This window comes from Felis catus, chromosome A2 (genome assembly GCF_018350175.1).
Source record: "Felis catus isolate Fca126 chromosome A2, F.catus_Fca126_mat1.0, whole genome shotgun sequence".
NCBI lineage: Eukaryota > Metazoa > Chordata > Mammalia > Carnivora > Felidae > Felis > Felis catus.
This window is the reverse complement of record NC_058369.1, coordinates 95,927,002-95,946,784: the sequence shown is the minus strand read 5'-3', so window position 1 is coordinate 95,946,784 and position 19,783 is coordinate 95,927,002. Positions and strand designations below refer to the sequence as shown.

The 19,783-nt window shown below is 41.5% G+C and overlaps 1 protein-coding gene and 1 long non-coding RNA gene across 8 annotated transcripts in view; one reads left to right on the top strand and one right to left on the bottom strand.

The window, feature by feature from the left end:
- The window catches only part of LOC102900187 (protein lifeguard 1), a 68,386-nt gene that overhangs the window by 22,292 nt on the left and 26,311 nt on the right, over window positions 1-19,783 (top strand). For 4 of the 6 annotated variants that reach the window (XM_045052366.1, XM_045052365.1, XM_006929177.4 and 1 more), the window contains 8 exons: window positions 3,105-3,183; window positions 3,897-3,950; window positions 4,866-4,956; window positions 10,200-10,237; window positions 10,321-10,408; window positions 12,139-12,228; window positions 14,802-14,849; window positions 18,912-19,441. In XM_045052366.1, coding sequence (XP_044908301.1) covers window positions 3,105-3,183; window positions 3,897-3,950; window positions 4,866-4,956; window positions 10,200-10,237; window positions 10,321-10,408; window positions 12,139-12,228; window positions 14,802-14,849; window positions 18,912-19,064 — 641 coding nt within the window. In that variant the 3' untranslated portion in view covers window positions 19,065-19,441. Of the gene's footprint in view, window positions 1-3,104; window positions 3,184-3,896; window positions 3,951-4,865; window positions 4,957-10,199; window positions 10,238-10,320; window positions 10,409-12,138; window positions 12,229-14,801; window positions 14,850-18,911; window positions 19,442-19,783 lie in introns of those variants that run through there. The other 2 variants (XM_011280383.4, XM_045052367.1) reach the window with 2 other exon arrangements.
- LOC109497452 lies at window positions 10,371-16,314 on the bottom strand. 2 transcript variants are annotated; one of them, XR_002740475.2, is made up of 3 exons: window positions 15,352-16,314; window positions 11,513-11,634; window positions 10,371-10,570 (listed from the first exon to the last, which is right to left on the bottom strand). It is a non-coding gene; the product is annotated as an uncharacterized LOC109497452 (long non-coding RNA). The 2 variants fall into 2 exon arrangements; XR_002740476.2 differs by having other exon boundaries at window positions 15,404-16,314.

Sequence of the window (19,783 nt, the reverse complement as noted above, 5' to 3'; positions counted from 1 at the left end):
TGAATACGTTTTACTTGAGTCCACATAAGACAATTTGTTCCCCTTGGTTAATTTTTACCTGCAACGTTGGTGGGGAAATCTGACATTGGTGGTCTTTGTTCCTGGACATCTAGGGTGCGAGGAGGAACTGATGGTGCCTGAGGCATTGAGGAGCCAGTTGTGCCAGCCGCCCCCCAGGTGGTGCAGAAACAGGAGCGGGGAAGGGAAGGCAGAAGAGACAGGTGCCAGCGGAAGGCAGAGAAGAGAATTCCCAGTTTTAAATCTTGGCAGCTCAGAGGAGCAGACTCCAGGTTTCTTTTGTTTTGTTTGCCACCAGTGGAACGAGACAGTCCATGTCAGTCCTGAGAAGACAGGGAATTTCCCCGAAACAAAAGGAGTTTTGGCAGCTGCTTGGGAATATTCCCTCAAGTCCCCGTTCTGAGGTAGAATAACCAGAGACAGTTGGCTCAAACTGTAGTCCTTGACCAAGGAAATGAAGGAGACACAAGTCCCCATACACAGTCACACGGCGACTCCAACCTGCTGCCCAGCACCAACACCTTAGTGTTGCAGCTTCGTTCCTCGTCCCTTGTGGAACTACTAGTGCACCTCTGGGAAGTGATCAGGCTCCCCTTCTGCCTCTTACGGGCAGGTCTGCCAAAACGAACCTGGGTTCTTAGAAGGCTGATGGGCATCCCTGAGCCGGTTCCTGGGCCTCTTGGGTTCCATGAGCACATACAGGGGTTATTGCCCCGGTGTGCCGGGAGGGCTGGTCTCCTGTGGATCAAACGGCCTGCTGGCACCAGGTGAGGCTGCCTCTCCCGGCACCCCGAGGTTTGCAGCCCCGGTGGCAAAGGAGGTGGAAATGCACTGTCTGAATCCCGGACGAGCCCCCCAGTAATGTAGCAGAATTCTCGCACAGAGAGTCGTAACACTGAGGCTTTTCTTTCCAGGAAGCAACTTTATTCCTGCTGGCACCGCTCAGTTGGGTTCGTACCCAAAGAACTGAGCCCCGAACGCCACGTGGTGTAGTTTTCTATGTATTTTTTTACTTCATCTCCCATATATGGTAACACACAAACATGTAGTCTGATTATGTGGTCCCATGTTACAAGGTCCTGAGGGGTGTTGTCACCTATGCATATAGTCAGGTTGCCTTGAGGCTTTTTTTTTTTCTTTCCTTAGGGAGGGGACCCTACCACAATTTATCCTGCAGTTGATAGACATTTGGGTTGTTTCTCCTTTTTGGTTATTATGAATAATGCTGTGGTCAATATTCATATTTGAGTTTTTGTGTAGAGATACACCTTCATTTCTCTTGGGTAGATACCTAGGACTTGCTAAGCTATGTGGTAACTCTGTTTAACATTAAGAGGAACTGCCAAACTTTTCCAAAGTGACTGCATCATTTACATTCCAACCAGCAATGTATGAGGGTTCCTATTTCTCCCAAGTCCTTGTCAACACTTGTTCTTATCTATCTTTTTTTTTAAAAAAAAAAAATTATTTTGAGAGAGAGAGAGAGAGAGAGAGAGAGAGAGAAATCACCAATGGGGGAGGGGCAAAGAGAGAGAGAATCCCAAGCAGGCTTCGTGCTGACAATGCAGAGCCCAACATGAGACTTGAACTCACAGACTGGACTGTGAGATCATGACCTGAGCCGAAATCAAGAGTTGGACACTCAACCAACTGAGCCACCCAGGCACCCCTCCATCCATTTTAAACTAATAATTAGTTTTTGTGTATGTATGACCTAAGGAAGGATCCAATTCACCCTTCGTATATATTCTCCCCCTCTCTTTGCCCCTCCCTCCCTTTCTCCCCCCCCCCCCCCCCCCCGTCAAAAATAAAATAAACATTAAAAAAAGCATTCCCTCCCAGTCCCTGAGACATAGTAGAGGTGAAATAAATGTTGATTACATGAATGTTTTAATGTAGGCAGCCCCAAATCAGGCACATACGTTCTGGTATTTTTATTAACATAGCTCAGTCCCATTTCTTTGTTGTCACCCTTCCTGTGCATAGAAACCACACAGCAAAAGGGCACAGTTGACAGTCCTTTAAGTCATCTTTAAGCAGCACTCTGTTTTTTTTTTCTCCTTTTAAAATTGAGAGAAAGCTACAAAACAGTTCATTGTCATCCCCAGCACCATATTCAGAGCACTCCAGAAAAACCTGTGCAGTAGGAAGTTAGCAAAAGGAGATGCCGACACGTTCTGTATTGTGCTTGGGAGTGTGGCTGGGAACGCCTTGGTCTTGTAATTCCTTGTTTTACCTGATGTCTGGTCGAGTAGAAGGGAAGGGAGTTGCTGAAGGCAGGAAGGCTGGCAAGAAAAGTGGTGGGAAATCTGCAAACTTCAGGCAAGCCCAAGGCCATCTCCAAGGGCTAACCACCCTCGCTACCCGCAGCTTTGAGGCCTCTCAGTGCTCCATTCTGCATGCATGGGGGAGCTGGATCCCTAGTAATGGCCTGCAATATTCAGAGACTTTCAGGTCACTTGTGGTCCTAAGGAGGACAGGGTGTGAATCATAAGGAATTAAGTTCCTGGGTTTGTCTTTTAGGTTTTTGGGACTTCTGTGGATAAATCCTCAGATGGCCAATAAAACACCTCTAACCATCCAAATGGAATATTTCCCACAAGTTCTGTAGAGCTGTATTTTTGTGGTTATTCCATTTGCTGACTCTAAACTACTCCTTTTCCCATCCTCAAAAAAAAAAAAAAATCAGAGGAAATATTCTTTTGTTAAGTATCAAAAATAGGTAATTACATTTCTATTAAAAATTTTTTTAATGTTAGAGAGAGAGAGAGAGTGTGTGTGTGTGTGTGTGTGTGTGTGTGTGTGTGTGTGAGAGAGAGAGAGAGAGAGAGAGAGAGAGAGAGAGAGAGAGAGAGAGAGAGAGAGAGAGAAGGGGAAGGGCAGAGAGAGAGGGAGACACAGAATCTGAAGCAGTCTCCAGGCTCTGAGCTGTCACAGAGCCTGATTCAAGACTCGAACTCACAAACCGTGAGATCATGACCTGAGCCGAAGTGGCCACTTAACCGACTGAGCCACGCAGACGCCCCTATATTTCTTTTTTAACTTTTGAACATTGTATCATAAACATAATGTTTCTGTCTCTTCAGCTTTCATTATAAAAGTGTTCCTGATCCTGTCGGCTCAATTGGTGGTCACTGGGGCGATTATCAGCGTGTTTATTTTCTGGTAAGTCTTTGTTACTGATGTAAATGAAATATTAAGTTGTTCACATTAATTCTTATCGAATCAACTCAATTTTATTCATTAAAAATTATCTATTTTTTCTTAATCATTCATAGGATATAATATCTCTATAGCTTTGTTGTTTCTGAGGCAACTCCTTAGACCAAGGTGTTGGTAGATTTCCACAGTTTTACTTCAACTTCCTAAGCCAAGATCTTTTTGTCTTAGTCTTTTTGGGGTGCTATTTCATTTTCTATTTTCCCTGGCTATTTCCACAGATGAAAGTGGATAAAGGAAAAAAGGTGAGATTATGGAGGCCTTGGTGACTTGGAATGTTGAAATTATTTCAGGGACTATGACCCATCACTGCTTAAACCTATCCTGTGAAAATGTCTATTTACAAAACAAATATATGAGAAATTGATTTTCTTTGCTTTGTACACTTAGCAGTATTTTTTAAAAATAAAAATGTCACCAGGACATTTGCATTCATACAAATTTAACTTACAACTTATTATGACTATCTTTTTATAAATATATTTTAAGAAGCAAGGTATGGTTATATGTTTCACCATTTAACTCCTCATTTATCATTGCCGATGATTAAGGGTTTACCTCTTTCCCATGAGATTGTTTTACTTCTACTGAAATATTACATTAGTTAGAAAAATAAACAATTTATCATTTAAAACTATATTAATTATTTTTTTAACCAGGAAGGGTTTAAAAGCGTGGGTGCTCATGAATGCCTGGTTCACCTATGCAATCTTGTAAGTATTCTTGGATTTAATAAAGTGTGGTTTTTTTCTATTAGCTATTGACTGAGGTTCTTTATTAAAAGTTAGGTGAAGGTATAACATTCTTGAAATGATAAAATCATAGAGATGGAAAACAAGCAACTTAGTGGTTCTAAGGAGCTAGGGTGTGTGTGTGTGTGTGTGTGTGTGTGTGTTGTGTACCATAAAGAGATGGCATGGAGATCTTTGTTGAGGTTTTAATGATGGGATAGTTTCAAATCTTGATTGTGGTGCTGGTTACACATGTCTACTCATAGATTTGTGTCCAAGTTCTATGACATAGCATTATATATACCTTGTACCAATGTCAAATCACTGGCTTTAGTATTATACTATATTTATGTAAGATGTAACCTTTGAGGGAAACTGAGTAAAGGATGCATGGGACCTCTGTCTCTTGGCAACTTTTTTGTGAATCTATAATTATTTCAAAATAAAATTTTTTTTAATTCTATGGATGAAAATGAGAAAAGTTAGTTTTTTTTTGTTTTTTTTTTTTAATTTTTTTTTTCAACGTTTATTTATTTTTGGGACAGAGAGAGACAGAGCATGAACGGGGGAGGGGCAGAGAGAGAGGGAGACACAGAATCGGAAACAGGCTCCAGGCTCTGAGCCATCAGCCCAGAGCCCGACGCGGGGCTCGAACTCACGGACCGCTAGATCGTGACCTGGCTGAAGTCGGACGCTTAACCGACTGCGCCACCCAGGCGCCCCGAAAAGTTAGTTTTAAAAGCTAAAAAAAAGAAGTAAAGGTACTAATCTGCATGCACTTTTGTATATAATAGTGATTATCAGATAATAACGTATATTTCTGTCTCTATTCATCTACCTGTATCATTTGATAAAATCACTGGAAACAAATAACACATGGCTTTCAATTACCCTCAGGCCAGCATTTTTTGGTGTACTTATTGTATTTGCTTGTTGTGGGAATCTCCAGCGTCAGGTGCCTGTGAATTACATTCTCCTGGGAGTATTTGTAAGTAAACTTTGTTAGCATGTGTTGTTAGCTCACCTGTGAAATATATTTTTGACACATTACTAATTCTGCCTCTATCGTGGAAAATCTTCTTGTGGAATAATAGAGATAGAAATTATTTGTGAGATGTCCTCTGGGCTCAATCCTGGCTGTAACAAAGTCATAAACTTGTTTATGAGATTGTATCCATGCCCTTTTACTAAAGCATGGACACTGAGCAAGTCCTTATTGCCAGCGACCTTGCCTCTGGGAGGCCACGTGGGGAACCTGCTCAGAATCCAGGCTCCATTTCAGGAACAGTTAACTTGACTGTTAATGGCCCTCTGCCGGGCACAACAAACACATTCTGTTACGGAGAGTGGATTCCACATTTAGTTCACAAACTCATGTGTTTGAAGTATACTTTGTTTTTGTAAGAGTTCTCTTATTTCTATTTCAAGTCTCACTGGGTGCAGAAACCCAGGTCAGCGCAGGTTCCCTTAGTTCCCCACCTTGCACCTCTGGCTTTTCCAGAGAGTTGGGGATGAGGCTGGGGCTTCTGGTCCTGGGCTCTCCTCATTTCAGCCTGGTGTGGTTCCTGTTTGACCAGCGCCTCCTGTGGGGCTTCCACTCACAAGGTCTCACCACATAGGTCCTTTCTTTGTGGATCAGTGCTGCTCTCTCTGGGCCACAGAAAATGTGTGGCTCCTTTTCTTGTAGCCAGTTCCTTTCTGTGCTGACCACAAGGATTCCAGGAACTCAGCACCCTTCCATTGTGAAGATTTATGTACCAATTGATTTATTCCTCATCTGGTTCCATATGAGATTTGAGGTAGCTTATAAAAACACCCACAATATAAGAGGATAAGATAAACTGGTAGGGAAATCTGATGAAAGGAAAAATAAAGGTAGGAAAATAAAGTCAGTGGTTAGATTAGTGTACAAAATGCGTATACTCCCTGAATAGCCAAAGCAATCTTGAGAAAGAAGAACAAAACTGGAGGTATCACCATTCCAGATTTCAAGATAATTCTAGATTTCAAGATAGGCTACAAAGCTATAGGAATCAAAACAGTATGGTAGTGGCTCAAAACAGACACTTAGATAAATGGAATAGAATAAATAAACCCACAATTATATGGTCAATTAATCTATAAAGGAGACGAGAATATACAATGGACAAAAGACAGTCTCTTCAACAAATGATGTTGGGAAAACTGGACAGCCATATGGAAGAAAGAATGACACTGGACTGCTTTCTTATACCATAAACAAAAATGAAATAAAAATGGATTAAATACCTAAGTGTAAGACCTGAAACTATAAAACTCTTAAAAGAAAACATAGGCAGTAAACTCTTGTAACATTGGCCTTAGCAATATTTTTTTGGATCAGTCTCCTCAGGCAAGGGAAACAAACAAACAAAAAAATTGGGACTACATCAGATTAAAAACTCTTGCACAGTGAAGGAAACCATCATCAACAAAACAAAGAGGCAACCTACTGAATGGGAGAAGATATTTGCAAATGATTTATCTTAGAAGAAGCTAATATAGATCTATATCTTATCTATATAGCTATATAGATAGATACTCATACAAATGAAATCTAAAAAAATCTACCAAAAAATCATACCAAAAAAATCTAATTAAAAATGCACAGAGAATCTGAATACACATTTTTCCAGAGAAGACATATGGATGGCCAACAGATGAATAGATGCTTAACGTGACTAGTTACGGAAATGCATTGAGATGTCACTTCACACGAGTCAGAATGGCTAATATCAAAAAGACAAGAAATAAGTGGTGGCAAAAACGGAGCCCTCTTGGCATGTTGATGGGAATGTAAATTGGTACAGTCACTGTGGAAAACAGTATGGAGTTTCTCCAAAAATTTAAAATTAGAAATACCATATGATCCACTAATTCCACTTCTGGGTATCTTCCCAAAGAATGAAAACACTAATTGAAAAAGATATATGTACCCTATGTTTATTGCAGCATTATTTACAATAGCCAAGATATGGGGGCCCCTGGGTGGCTCAGTCGGTTGAGTGTGTCTAACTCTTGATTTCAGCTCAGGTCATGAGCCCAGGGTCGTGGGATCAAGCGCCCCATTGGGCTCTGCGCTGAGTATGGAGTCTGCTTAAGATCCTCTCTGTCTCCCTCTGCCCCTCTTCCCACCTCAAGTGCAATCTCTCACTCTCTCTCTAAAATAAGAACAACAAAACAATAGCCAAGATATGGAAGCAACCTAAGTGCTCACTGATAGATGAGTGGATAAAGAAGATGAGGACATATGTACAATGGAATGTTATTCAGCCATGGAAAGAACTAAATCTTGCCATCTGTGATAACATGGATGAACTTTGAGGGTAAGTGCAAAGTGAAATAAGTTAGAGAAAGACGAATATCATATGATTTCACTTATATGTGGAACCCAGAACAAAACACAACAAAACAAATGAATAAGCAAACAAAACAGAACCAGATTCATAAATACAGAGAAAAAGCTGGTGGTTGTGAGTGGGAATGGGGAGGATAGGCAAAATAGGTGAAGGATTTTAAGAGTTACAAACTTCCAGTTATAAATGAATGAGAGGGATGGAAAGTTCCAGGGGAATATAGTCAATAATATTATATGATGGCAGTTGATACTGTATTTATTGTGGTAAGCATTTTGCAACATACATAATTGTCAAATCACTGTGCTACATACCTGAAACTAACACAGTATTGTATGTCAACTGTACTTCAATGAAAAAATTTTAAAATGCATAATCCTGTGCACTTGAGTGTGATGAGCCTAGATCTGGGCCTGTGCCTTCGGGTGGTCAAAGAGAGTAAGGACACATGACCAGTGGTGACATTCTCAGCATGCAGATAGCTCAGTGTCTAGTGTGATTTATATGTTGGGAAGCACATCTTCCTCTGGAGACTAGCTCTCTGATGCCCGCATCTGGGCATTCCTTGGCTGCCAGTGCATTGAAAGGCCTTTCTTACTTGGCGTGGATACCTTGCTCATCACTCGGGGGAGCAGATGGGGTTTCCTAGTTCCTGGACAGACTACACTCAGGAAGAAGTGCAGGTTAAAAGCCAGGCACAGAAAGCTAACTATACTAGAGCCTAGTCCTAGAGCAGAGGTGATAGGATGGGGAGAGGAGGTACTTTTCTAAAAATACTTGAATTATTTATTTAAAAATTTTCCATGTTTTTAATGCTTATCACAAGAAGAGATCAAAGCTCTCATCTCTGAGGTTTTGTTGTTTATCCCGACGCAGGGAACAGCTTAAGAGAAGAAATATACAGGGGCAAAGAATTAGATGCATTTTGTAGACTTTATGTTTTGGCTAAGTATTAGGAAATATATGGAGAAACCATTTCAGAAAAGGAGTTGAGGGGAAAAAAGCACACATACCGAAGACAGCTTTTGTGCCATAGAATTTTGAGCCTGTGTTCTGCTCTCTTGAAGCCATCAGGCAGGTTTGACTTCTAAGGCCTCTTGTTCTCCTCTTTGGAAAACTGAAGGGTGGTTTCCAGCTTTAAATCATTCTCTCTCCCTCTCCTTCTGAGCCCTATCTTCCTCCCACTATCCTCTCCCCCACCCCCCCCCCCACACACACTTATGTGCTGCTAAAGATGGAAAAACATGAAGTATTTGAGCAAGTAGAAGAAGAAAATCTTAAGAGGAAGTTTGGAAGCAAGCACATTATTAAAATATCATGTGGGGGCACCTGGGTGGCTCAGTCAGTTGGGCATCGGACTCTGGATTTCATTTCAGGTCATGATCTCACAGTTTGTGGGTTTGAGTCCTGTATCGGGTTCTGAGCTGACAGCACGGAACCTGCTTGGGATTTTCTCTCTCCCTCTTTCTCTGTTCCTCCCTCATTTTCTCTCTCTCTCTCAAATAAACAAACTTAAAAAAAAAAACATGTGTAGGGGCACCTAGGGGGTGGCTCAGTCAGATAAGCTTCCAAATTTGGCTCAGGTCATGATCTCATGATCCATGATTTCAAGCCCTATGTCAGGCTCGTACTTACAATTCAGTCTCTGTCTCTCTCTCCCCCTCCCCCCAGAGAGTCACACTCTGTCTCTCTATCGAACATAAATAAACATTAAATTAAAAAAAAACAATCATGTATACATGGAACAGATACACTATTTTTAACCTGTGGTGGAAATAAGGACAGCTTTGGTAGGTTTAACAAAGAAGAGAATCAGGCAACTACTCACCGAGTCTGGGAAACGCAAAGATGCAATCCAGGACTCTCGGGATTCCAGTTCTTCTCGTCTCTTATCCTATATGATGTTGGCCAGCTGGAGAAGTTCAAAGCCACTCTAGCAGTCCTTGCACCATGGTTAAAATGTGTCTTCATTTGTACTCCTGGAGACCAGAGCATTCTTTCCTGGCTCTTGCCATGGACCAGAGGGTTAGCAGAGTTTCTGGATTTGCCTCTGGTGGAGTTCCCTACCAGCTGGAGAATGTCCTCAGGCCCTTCAGCCACTGTTAACTGTTGCCTCACCCCACCTGCCCACTGTCCTGGAGCCTGACCACGAACCCAGCTACAACCTCGTTGCCTTTTTTTGGTCTCTGGCTTGACCACCTGCTGGCTCTCAGCACCTGCCCCTCTCCCACATGGCCCCAGCAGACCATGGAAACCCTCCGGCCTGATGCAACCTCAATGCAGCCCTCTTCCCAGCCCTGGATGGGCACCTACAGGTGCAGCCCCACCCTCCGTAGAGATCTGTCCTGGAGCCCCATCCCCAGTCCTGAAAAGGTCTCAATCCTCCTCCCTCATCTGAGGTTTGAAGTTTTCAACTCTCACCCAAGTTCTGTAGGAAAGGTCAGCACTTGAAACTGTTGGTGAAGCATTAGTAGAAACAGAATGTCCTGCTTTGATAAATTGTTAAGATGTGTCTGTGTGGGTGGGCTCATTTGATCTGGTCTTACAGATAAACCTTTTATTATGGTTTCCATATTCCTAACTAACACATTTTTAATGCAATCAATATGCTGAAAGTTACTCCTGCATTCTAAGGAATTTTTACTAATAGAAGAATCTTGTCAGGCTCGGGGGAATGTTAGGTAAATGTTTAGTTCTACTATTTTTGTCCCATAATTAACCTTCCCGTAGCTCTGGGCACCGGGGTTGTGCATATTCCCACTCGCTCCCTAGACCCCGCCAACACACACACTCTTTAAATCATCTCTGGATTCTGGGCCTATGGGACCAGGGTTCTGATTGTGAATTTTGTCTTTAGACAGTTCTTCAAGGTCTGCTGCTGGGAGCCGTTTCAGTGTAAGTCTTTGATACATATTTCCTTTCTCGCGTGTGCTTTTCTTTGTATGTATGTGAACAATAATCACAGTCTCTGGTTTTAGTTTCTGTAATGCAGAGGAAGTGCTGTGGGCAACAGCAGCGACTGCTCTGGTGACGTTATCACTCACTTTATTTGCTCTTCAAACAAAAGTATGTATCACCGAAAAAGATTTCTGTCACAAGGGAGTGTGTAGATGTGTTCCTTTGGCCCTTCCTGACCCATTCTTATCTCTCCTCCTTCCTGCTCACTGCTGTCCTGTGGGCCTCACCTCCGTAGCTGCTTCGCCTTCTGGCTTCTGGCTTCTGACTTTCCTAGTAACCACGTTAAAAAAAAAAAAAAAAAGCAAAAAGAAACAGGTGAATTTAATTTTAATCATATATTTTATTTAACCCAGTGTATGCAAGGTATTAACATTTCAGTAAACAATATAACGCAAATATTGAGACATTTTACATTCTTTTTTGAGCTAAAATTCAAATTCAGTGTGTATTTTATTATACTTACAGCATACTTCACTTCAGACTAGCCACACTTTGAATGCTTAACTAGCCACAAGTATGGAATGCATAGCTCTAGACAAGTATTTAAAAACAATTTTTGGGGGGCACCTGGGTGGCTCAGTCGGTTGAGCGTCTGACTTCGGCTCAGGTCATGATCTCACGGTCTGTGAGTTCAAGCCCCGCGTCGGGCTCTGTGCTGACAGCTCGGAGCCTGGAGCCTGCTTCGGATTCTGTGTCTCCCTCTCTCTCTGACCCTCCCTCGTTCATTCTCTGTCTCTCTCTGTCTCAAAAATAAACATTAAAAAAATTTTTTTAAAAACAATTTTTTGTAAAATGTTTATTTCTGAGAGAGAGAAAGCAGGGGAGTGGCAGAGTAAGAGGAAGACACAGAATCTGAAGCAGGCTCCAAGCTGTCAGCACAGAGCCCAACACAGGACTCGAACCCACAAACTGTGAGATCATGACCTGAGCCGAAGTCAGATGCTTAACTGACTGAGCCACCCAGGCGCCCCTCTAGACATACATGTTTTAAACAGCCATCAGAATCCTCTGGAGGGTTTGTTAAAACACAGATTCTGGACACCCTGGAGTTGCTACTTCAGAAAGTCTGGGACACAGCCCAATAATTTGCATTTCCCAGATAGTGCTGGTTTGAGAACCACATGTGGAAACCTAGTGCTTCTAATTATTCTCTTGGTGTGCAAGAAGTAAGGAGTGAGGGGGGACATATAGGAGTTAGGAAAAAGCTCTTACAAGAAAGTATCATGGATTCAAGGGTCTTCTTTTGCTGTATAATATCATTCTGTTCAGGTCAGAAGATGAATATTCCCCTTTGTTTAAAAAAATTCCTCAGCTTCCCCAGGCTGTTTTCATCCCTGATTTATGAAGGCAAAACCAAAAAGCCTATTAATAAATTTCAAAATTACAAAAGAATCAGCAATAATTTTTGGAAGCTTAGTGTATATATTTTTATTAAAATATATGCATACAAACATGGAAAGGCGCCCAGTTCATTGCTGTATTTTATGCACATGCTTTCAGAAATATGACCATACTGTACATACAAATGTACATTCTATTCCTATAAATACAAAAATAGAATAGTATCATGAGCCCTCATGTATCCACGGCTCTTGTTATTTCATCCATACTCCCACCTTCTTCTCCCTCATGAAGCAAATTCCAGTCAACACCACACTTTTTAATGTAGCATTTTTCAGTGATAGGGGCAAATGGATGTCTGTGGTTCTCAGAATTGTCCAGGGTAGATTATTAGCAAATGGGCCAATTTCTATCTATGGGGCATAAGGTGCATCTCTAAACCTCCTGAAATTCCTTCCAGATGATAAGTGAGCTGTTTTTGTGTTATATTTCCTCAGTGGGATTTCACCATGCTAAATGGGATGCTGTTCGTTTTTCTCTTCGTACTGTTCATCTATGGAATTTTCTTCCTCTTCATACGCTCATATGTAAGTGGGATCTCGTTTGGGAACCTCAGAGAATTGTTAGAGGGCAAAGTGCTGGTTGTGTTGGCCTAGATCTTCTGTGAAGCAGACACTCGGTTGGGTGAACTGGGTGAGGACTTGAACGGGAGAAGTGTCTGTGAGAGAAAAGGGGCTGGGGAGCCTCTGAGGGCTGGAAGACGTGCCCCACCACAGTAGCACATCTGACACTAGGTGAAGGGGAGGGAAGGTGGGCAGTGGGAACATTCTAGACATGAAGTCGAGGAAGGTTCAGCAAGGCTGTAGGGGGAGTGAGGGGGGGGGGTTCCTTGAGCTAAAGTTGACTGTAGTCCTGTGTCTCCCAGGAAGTACTCTGCTGCTCCCCAGTGACTGACAAGTGACAGGCGTGGCCCAGAAACTCACTGCAGTGGGCTGCACAGCACAGCGGCCGGGCACCTCCCAATAGCTGGAGGTCTGTGAGGCCTGTCCTTGCGGCCGCCCAGCGTGGTGTGGTTGGGGTCCTGTTGGAAGTGTGGGGCATGAAAATGGAGCTACTTCTCTAGACTATAGCTGTCTTTCCCTAAGAGGGTCTTAGGGTGAACCTACCCACAGGGCTGGTCAGACTTCTCCTATACCTGGGTGCTGCTTGTTTGAAGTAATGAAAGTGGAGTGATGGGCTTTTCAGACTTTCCCAATGGCAGTGTAGAGTAATTCCAGCTTGCTTGCTTGCTTTCCTTCCTTCCTTTCTTCCTTATATATATTCACTGACTTCTTACCAGATATCAGATATAAGCCTGTGGTTTTCTCGTAGGCATTACATTTAATTCTCATGACCTTTATGAAAAGTACATGTGTCATCTATTGTTTAGCTAAAAACACATGCTCAGAGAAATTAAATAATTCACCCAGGTCTACACAAGGAGTAAGTGGTAGGGGTGGGATGAAAGCCAGATCTGTGGGACGCCAGTGCCATGCTCTTCCCAGCGCACAATCTGTGGATGGAGGCTAGAGGGGGTGTGGGCCCGGCTTGTCATTGGCCCCTGTGGGGAGACCCTATGGGCAGCCAGCTCCACTGAGGATTGACCTAGAGCCTGTGACCTTTTGACTAAAGCCCTAAGGCCAACTTGGCCCAACTGCTGAATCCAAGAGTTTCTTTGGCAACAAGTAGACTTGTTAAGTGATCTTCAGACATATAACTAAGAGTTAAGCCTGAATTGGTTTAGCTTTATGAATGACTATGTAGACTTATAGTTAGGGAGATTTTGTTTTATTTTATTTTTATTTATTTTTGTAGTATCTATATTTTAGAAGTAAACTCGAAGATATAACAAAGATGTGCCTTAAAAGGCCACACAGCTCTCCATTTATTATTATGGCTGGTAGCCATAATAATACAAATTGGTAGGAATAATATTGGTAGGAATAATACAAATATTTATTAGGTTGGTTCCATAGGTCTTTACAATACCATTTGGGTGCAGTTAAGAAACAGTGTTTCCTACTAGATAGACGAACCTTTGTTCCCCCTGTAAACTTCCTTTCACAAATATTTACAATATTTAATCTTACACACATGTTTAAATGGAAGGGAAGACTTTTGACAGAGCCTTGTTGTACGTATACAGGCTTGTTTGACTTTGGCAATTTTGAATTCTTCAGACTCCAGTAATCAGGTATTTTCTTACTATTAGCTCATTCCGGAAATACTGTCCCTCCCACACTATGTCACTGACTCCTGGTTTATGTCATCAGCCAAGGATCTTCCCTGGTTAGCAGAATGCTCTATTTGTCTAGGGTGAGCTTTCTTGTCCTGAAGAGTGAATGACATTATTTTTCTCAGATGTTATATACCACTTCTTTATCCTCTCCCTCTATAGAGCCAACCCCTTTGGCATTCACATCAGTCCCATATTCTGATCAGGGCTGTTTTGGTTGCAAGGAACAGACACTACCCAGACTAACTCGAGGCAAAGACCCAGGGAAGCTCATGGAACTCCTAGGTGGGAAGAAGCGGCAGGATTCACAGAAATGGAAATCCCACATTCCTCTCTTGGGCTGAGTTGATCAGCCTTCTCTGTATAGTAATAGCCCCAACAGTAGCTGATGATGCAACAGCCTCTGGGAATTGATTTCTGACTGGCCTGGTGCATCTGTTTGATCTTACTTTCTGGTCAGTCAAGAGAGTCACTGCTGTTGGAGTAGATATCTTCCACCTCTTGTCAGTTAGCCCTAGCTAGGGTATATGAGGGTCACGATTTTCGCAGAGCTACCCATTCCAAGAGTGAGTATAGGGGCAGACGCCCTAGAAGGGCTATGCAATGGTGCATAAAGTGAACCATATCTAGTATGTTCTACTTGTCCTACCATGCGTGAGATGTTTAGCACTTATCTAGCAAAACTGATTCGGCAAGGGTAGTTTTCATGTGTTTGCTGAATGGAATTGAGTAGATGCTGTTGACCACTATGTTCAAAAAGATGAAATTCCCCACAGATGTGACTTTCCTTAATACTGGGTCCTTATCTGACAGCAGTAAACTAAGTGAGCCCTTTCGTTATTCCAGACCTTTTTCTTAACATACAATTGTTTCTTCTCTTTGCAGTGGTTGCACCTATTATATGCTGGACTTGGAACTGTACTCTTCTCACTTGTGAGTCTAATTTCTCCCTCTCTTTGACAAAGAATATGGTCTGTGCATTGACAAGTGCTAGGCCCAGAGTCAACTAGAGTCAGTATTTCATTTTCCCCTCCTATGCCTACCCCTCTTCCTTTCCCTCCTTCTCCTTCTTCTTTTTCTTTTTTTAAAAAATTTGTTAAATGTTTATTTTTGACAGAGAGAGAGAGACAGAGCATGAGTGTGGGAGGGGCAGAGAGAGGGAGACACAGAATCCAAAGCAGGCTCCAGGCTCTGGGCTCCAAGGTCTCAGCACAGAGCCTGATGCAGGGGTCAAACTCATGGACTGCAAGATCATGACCTGAGCCAAAGTCAGACACTCAACCGAGCCACCCAGGCACCCCTCTTTTTCTTTATAAAGACAATTTTTAGAGCACTTTTAAGTTCACAGCAAAAGGGAGAGGAAGGCACAGACATTTCCCACATATCCCTTGCCCCCACACACGCATGGCCTCCCCCCCCCATCAACATCACTCACTAGGGTGGTACTTTGTTACATTGCCGAACGTATATTGACGCGTTATAATCACCTAAAGTTCACATTAGACTTTACTCTTGGTGTTGTACAGTCAGTCTATGGGTCTAGATAAATATATATTGACAGGTTCCATCATTATGATATCATACAGAGTGTTTAAAAGCCCTAAAAGCCCTTTGTGTTCCACCTTTTGATTCCTCCCCTACCTCCAACTCCTGGCAACCACCAATCTTTTTCCTGTTGCCAAATTTTACCTTTTCCAGAATGTCATATAGTTGCACACCGTATATAGCCTTTTCAGAATGGCTTATTTCACTTAGTGATGCGCACTTAAGGTTCTTCTGGGTCTTTTCATGGCCTGATAGTTCATTTCTTTTTAGTGCTGAATAACATTCCATTGTCTAGATGTGCCACAGTTTATGTATCCATCCACCTATTGAAGGACATCTTGTTTGCTCCCAAGTTTTGGCAATTAAGAATAAAGCTGCTGTAAACATCCCTGTGCAGGTTTCTCTGTGGAGTTTTCAACTCCAATGGGTAGATAGCAAGGAGTGTGATTACTGGATCAGATGGTAAAAAGTATGTTTAGTTTTTAAGAAACCGCCAAACTGTCTTCAAAAGTAGTTGTACCATTTTGCATTCCCATAAGCAGTGAATAAGAATTTGTTACTTAACATCCTCAGCAGCATTTGATGTTGTAAGTGTTCCCGAATTTGGCCATTCTAATAGTGGTATCTTATTGTTGTTTCAATTTCCGTTTCCCTTATGACATATGATGAGGAGTATCTATTAATGTGTTTATTTGCCATCCATGTATCTTCTTTGGTGAGGTATCGCCTGTGTTTTTCAGCCCAGAGAACAAGTAATGATCTTTTTAAATCAGATTGTTTGCTTATTGTTGAGTTTTAAGTGTGTGTGTGTGTGTGTGTGTGTGTGTGTGTGTGTGTGTGTGTGTGTGTATTTGGGGCAACAGTCCTTTATCAGATGTTTCTTTTGCAAATATCTTCTCCCATCTATGGCTTGTTTTCTCATTCTCTTGACATTGTCTTTCACAGAGCAGAAGTTTTTAATTTTAATGAACTTCAGCTTATGCATTATTTCTTTCATGGATTATACCTTTGGGGTCATATCTAAAAAGTCACCACCATACCTTAGGTAAAAGATCCTCTGTTATTTTCTAAGAGCTTTATAGTTTTGTGTTTTACACTTAGGTCAATGATAAAACAAATTTTTTTGAAGGATGTAAGGTCTTTGTCTAAGTTTTTTGTTTTTTTTTGTTTTTTTGTTTTTTGTTTTTTGTTTTTTTTGCATATGGATGCCCAGTTTTTCCAACACCATTTGTTGAAGAGATTATCTTTGCTCCATTGTATTGTCTTTGCTCCTTTGTCAAAGATCACTTGACTATATTTACATGAATCTATTTCTGGGCTCTCTAGTCTGTTCTATTGATCTATTTGTTTCTTCTTTCATCAATACCATACTGTCTTACTCCATAGTAAGTCTTGAAGTCAGACAGAATCAGTCCTCCAATGTTGTTTTCTTCCTTTAATGTTGTGTTGGCCATTCACACCTACCCCCCACCCTCTCTCTTTCTTTTTAATGTAATCATACTATATAGAAGGTTCTACCTTTACTTTTTCACTCAAAAATAATGGTATTCACATATTAGCAGTCATGGATTGAGCTTATTCTTTTTTTTAAGTTTATTTTTTTTTTTGAGAGAGAGAGAGAGAGATTGCAGGAGGGGCAGAGAGAGAGAGGGAAAGAGAGAATCCCAAGCAGGCTCCATGCTGTCAGCACAGAGCCTGATGTGGGGCTCAAACTCACAAACCATGAGATCATAACCTGACTAAAACCAAGAGTTGGACACTTAACTGACTGAGCCACCCAGGCACCCCAAGTTCATTCTTTCTTAAAGGCGCATGGTATTCCATTTTATGCTTTTATCATGTCACATATTTTAGGTTTTCCTTTAATTATTTTTGGCATTTCCAAACATACCCAGAAGTACCAAGAATGGAGTAATAAACTCCACATACTATCACCAGCTTAAAAATATCCACATTTTGCTTCATCACGTTCCTTTTTATTAGAATTATGTCCTGTCTGTTTTCAAATGTCAGAAAAATTTAGACCAGGAAGTTATGTATGTATAATTCAGTTTTCTTATTTCTTCTCCTAATACTGAAAGGAACTAACTTGTGCTCATTTTCCTTTACTCTTATGCTCTCAGCCTTTGCAATTGATGCCTGCTGTTATATTTCTTGTGTCCTGTTTCAGGCTTAGTTTGTTTCCATGCAAAAGTACATTGGTGTTTCTGTTCCCAGTTTGAAGGCAGAGGAAAAATTCTTGTAGCCTCAGGCAGGTCTACCCAACACTAAACAAATAAAGCAAGAGGGACATTGACATTTTTTCAGCGGGGTAGGGAGGGGATGCTTAACCACCAGAGTTGTAGGGAGTGAGGCAGGGTGTTACTCCCAGATGCTCCTGGGAATCTGAATCCCAACTGGGGCTTCCCTGTGGGCTGGCTGTGTCTTGGGTTGTGTCCTGAACCCCATTCTCCCTGAGGGGGAGGGGGACAGGTGGATCCCAGCTCATCTCACTCTCACTTTCCTGTCTGCCTTCAAAAACATAATTTCACCTGGAAGGTGTACTCCTAACCACCAAGGCATGTCTGTGAAATGATCAGAAGTTATTATCCCTCTTATGAGAAGAAATAAGGTAAATTCAGGAGTTCTTGGAGGGGATGAAGAGAGAAAAGCGCTTCTCTGTAGAAGTCAGAACCTCAGGGTTATAAATGAAGTCTGGAAGCTCAGCTGCTGTGCAGCCTGCTTTTTAGGGTGACCAACTGTCCTTGGTTTGCCTGGGACCGAGGGGTTTCTAAGGAAACCTCCTCTAATGTCCTCATGCTGCCCAGGGCTGCTCACCCAGCCACAAACACAAGGGTGAGCGAGCTCTCTGGCTCTTTTCCTGCAGTTTTAGGAGCTCCTCATTCTACCTGCTACATCTGAGCTACACTTTTTATTTGGGGGAAATATTTAACTATATACAAATCCCACCTTCCCCTCATTCTATGTTTTGGAAATCATCATAAAGCCATTCCAATGGCAAGGTTTGAAAAATGCTATCATCCAAAGCTCCAAGAATTTCAGCATTATTGCTGCACATCAATCTAAAGGTCAGGAACCATCTTTATTTTCATTCTTGGTTCACCAAGAACATGTGGGAAAATCACAAATACAGGGAAGTTTGTAGTTTATCTCTGTGTCCAATTGTCCCACCTCATTGGCTAAAGGAACAAAGTTTTCTGGATTTGGAAAGCAAAAGAAGGCTCACAGACTTGATCCTGCTGGCCTCAGGAGGATGAAGCACTTGTAATAGTGTACAAACTCCGGGACATAGTGAATGGTTGAGGCTGTAAAAATAACCTAACTTAGCCATAAATCGACTTTATGCAGTATATTTTACTGATGCTAAAATATTTTCTCCAGGTAATTTAGGATACTTATTTGATAGAAATATACCATTTCTGTAGCTAATTCTTCCTTCTTTTCTTTAAGTACTTGGTGATGGATGTGCAGCTCATGGTGGGAGGGCGCCACCATCACTCTGACCTGCACCCCGAGGAGTATGTTTTTGCTGCCCTGAACATCTACTTGGACATAATCAACCTTTTCCTTTTTATTTTGGAACTGATTGGACTGGCACGGTAGTCATATGGCCAAACTGGTTCATGTTGAAAAAAGGGAAGGAGGGATGCTTCTGAAATGTTGCCAGGCTCAGACATGAGAAGGTTACCACTTCATAAACCTTTTGTTAACAAAAATATTTAAAGATACTTACTTTTTGTCAAATTAAATCAAGCATTCAGTAGATGGTAGCTGTAGCTGTGATATTTTTGGTTCTATTGTCACATTGCAAAACTATCTGGGGGACATTTCTAATTTTTATAAATTCAAAAGATGAGTATCAAAATTACATGCTTACAAACATTTGCAAGATGCTCATTACAGTGTTGAAGTTTTCCAGGCAGTATTTCAAGCAGTAAACAACATCTCTCTACATGAATAAATTTGATTACAGAAACCTATATGTACCCATTCTCTTCTCTTGGACATTCTGTGGACATTTTTGAATATTTTGGCATCTGACCTTTTTTTTTTTTTTTTTTTTTTTTGGGTAAGATAAACTAAAGAATTCTGCCTTTTCCCTGTATTCCAGAGTCAGACTGGAGAGAATAGTAGTATCTATCTAGTAGGGGTCAGAGGAAATTAAGAGAGTTAATGTGCAAAAAGGGCTCAGGATAGAGTATCAGCTATATTGTCACTGTCCCATCTATACTCCCGGGCTTAACTCAGCAACTACCTCCACTGATTGTCTGGAACAACTAAAAAAATAATCATGATAAAACACACATAACAAAATTTACCAT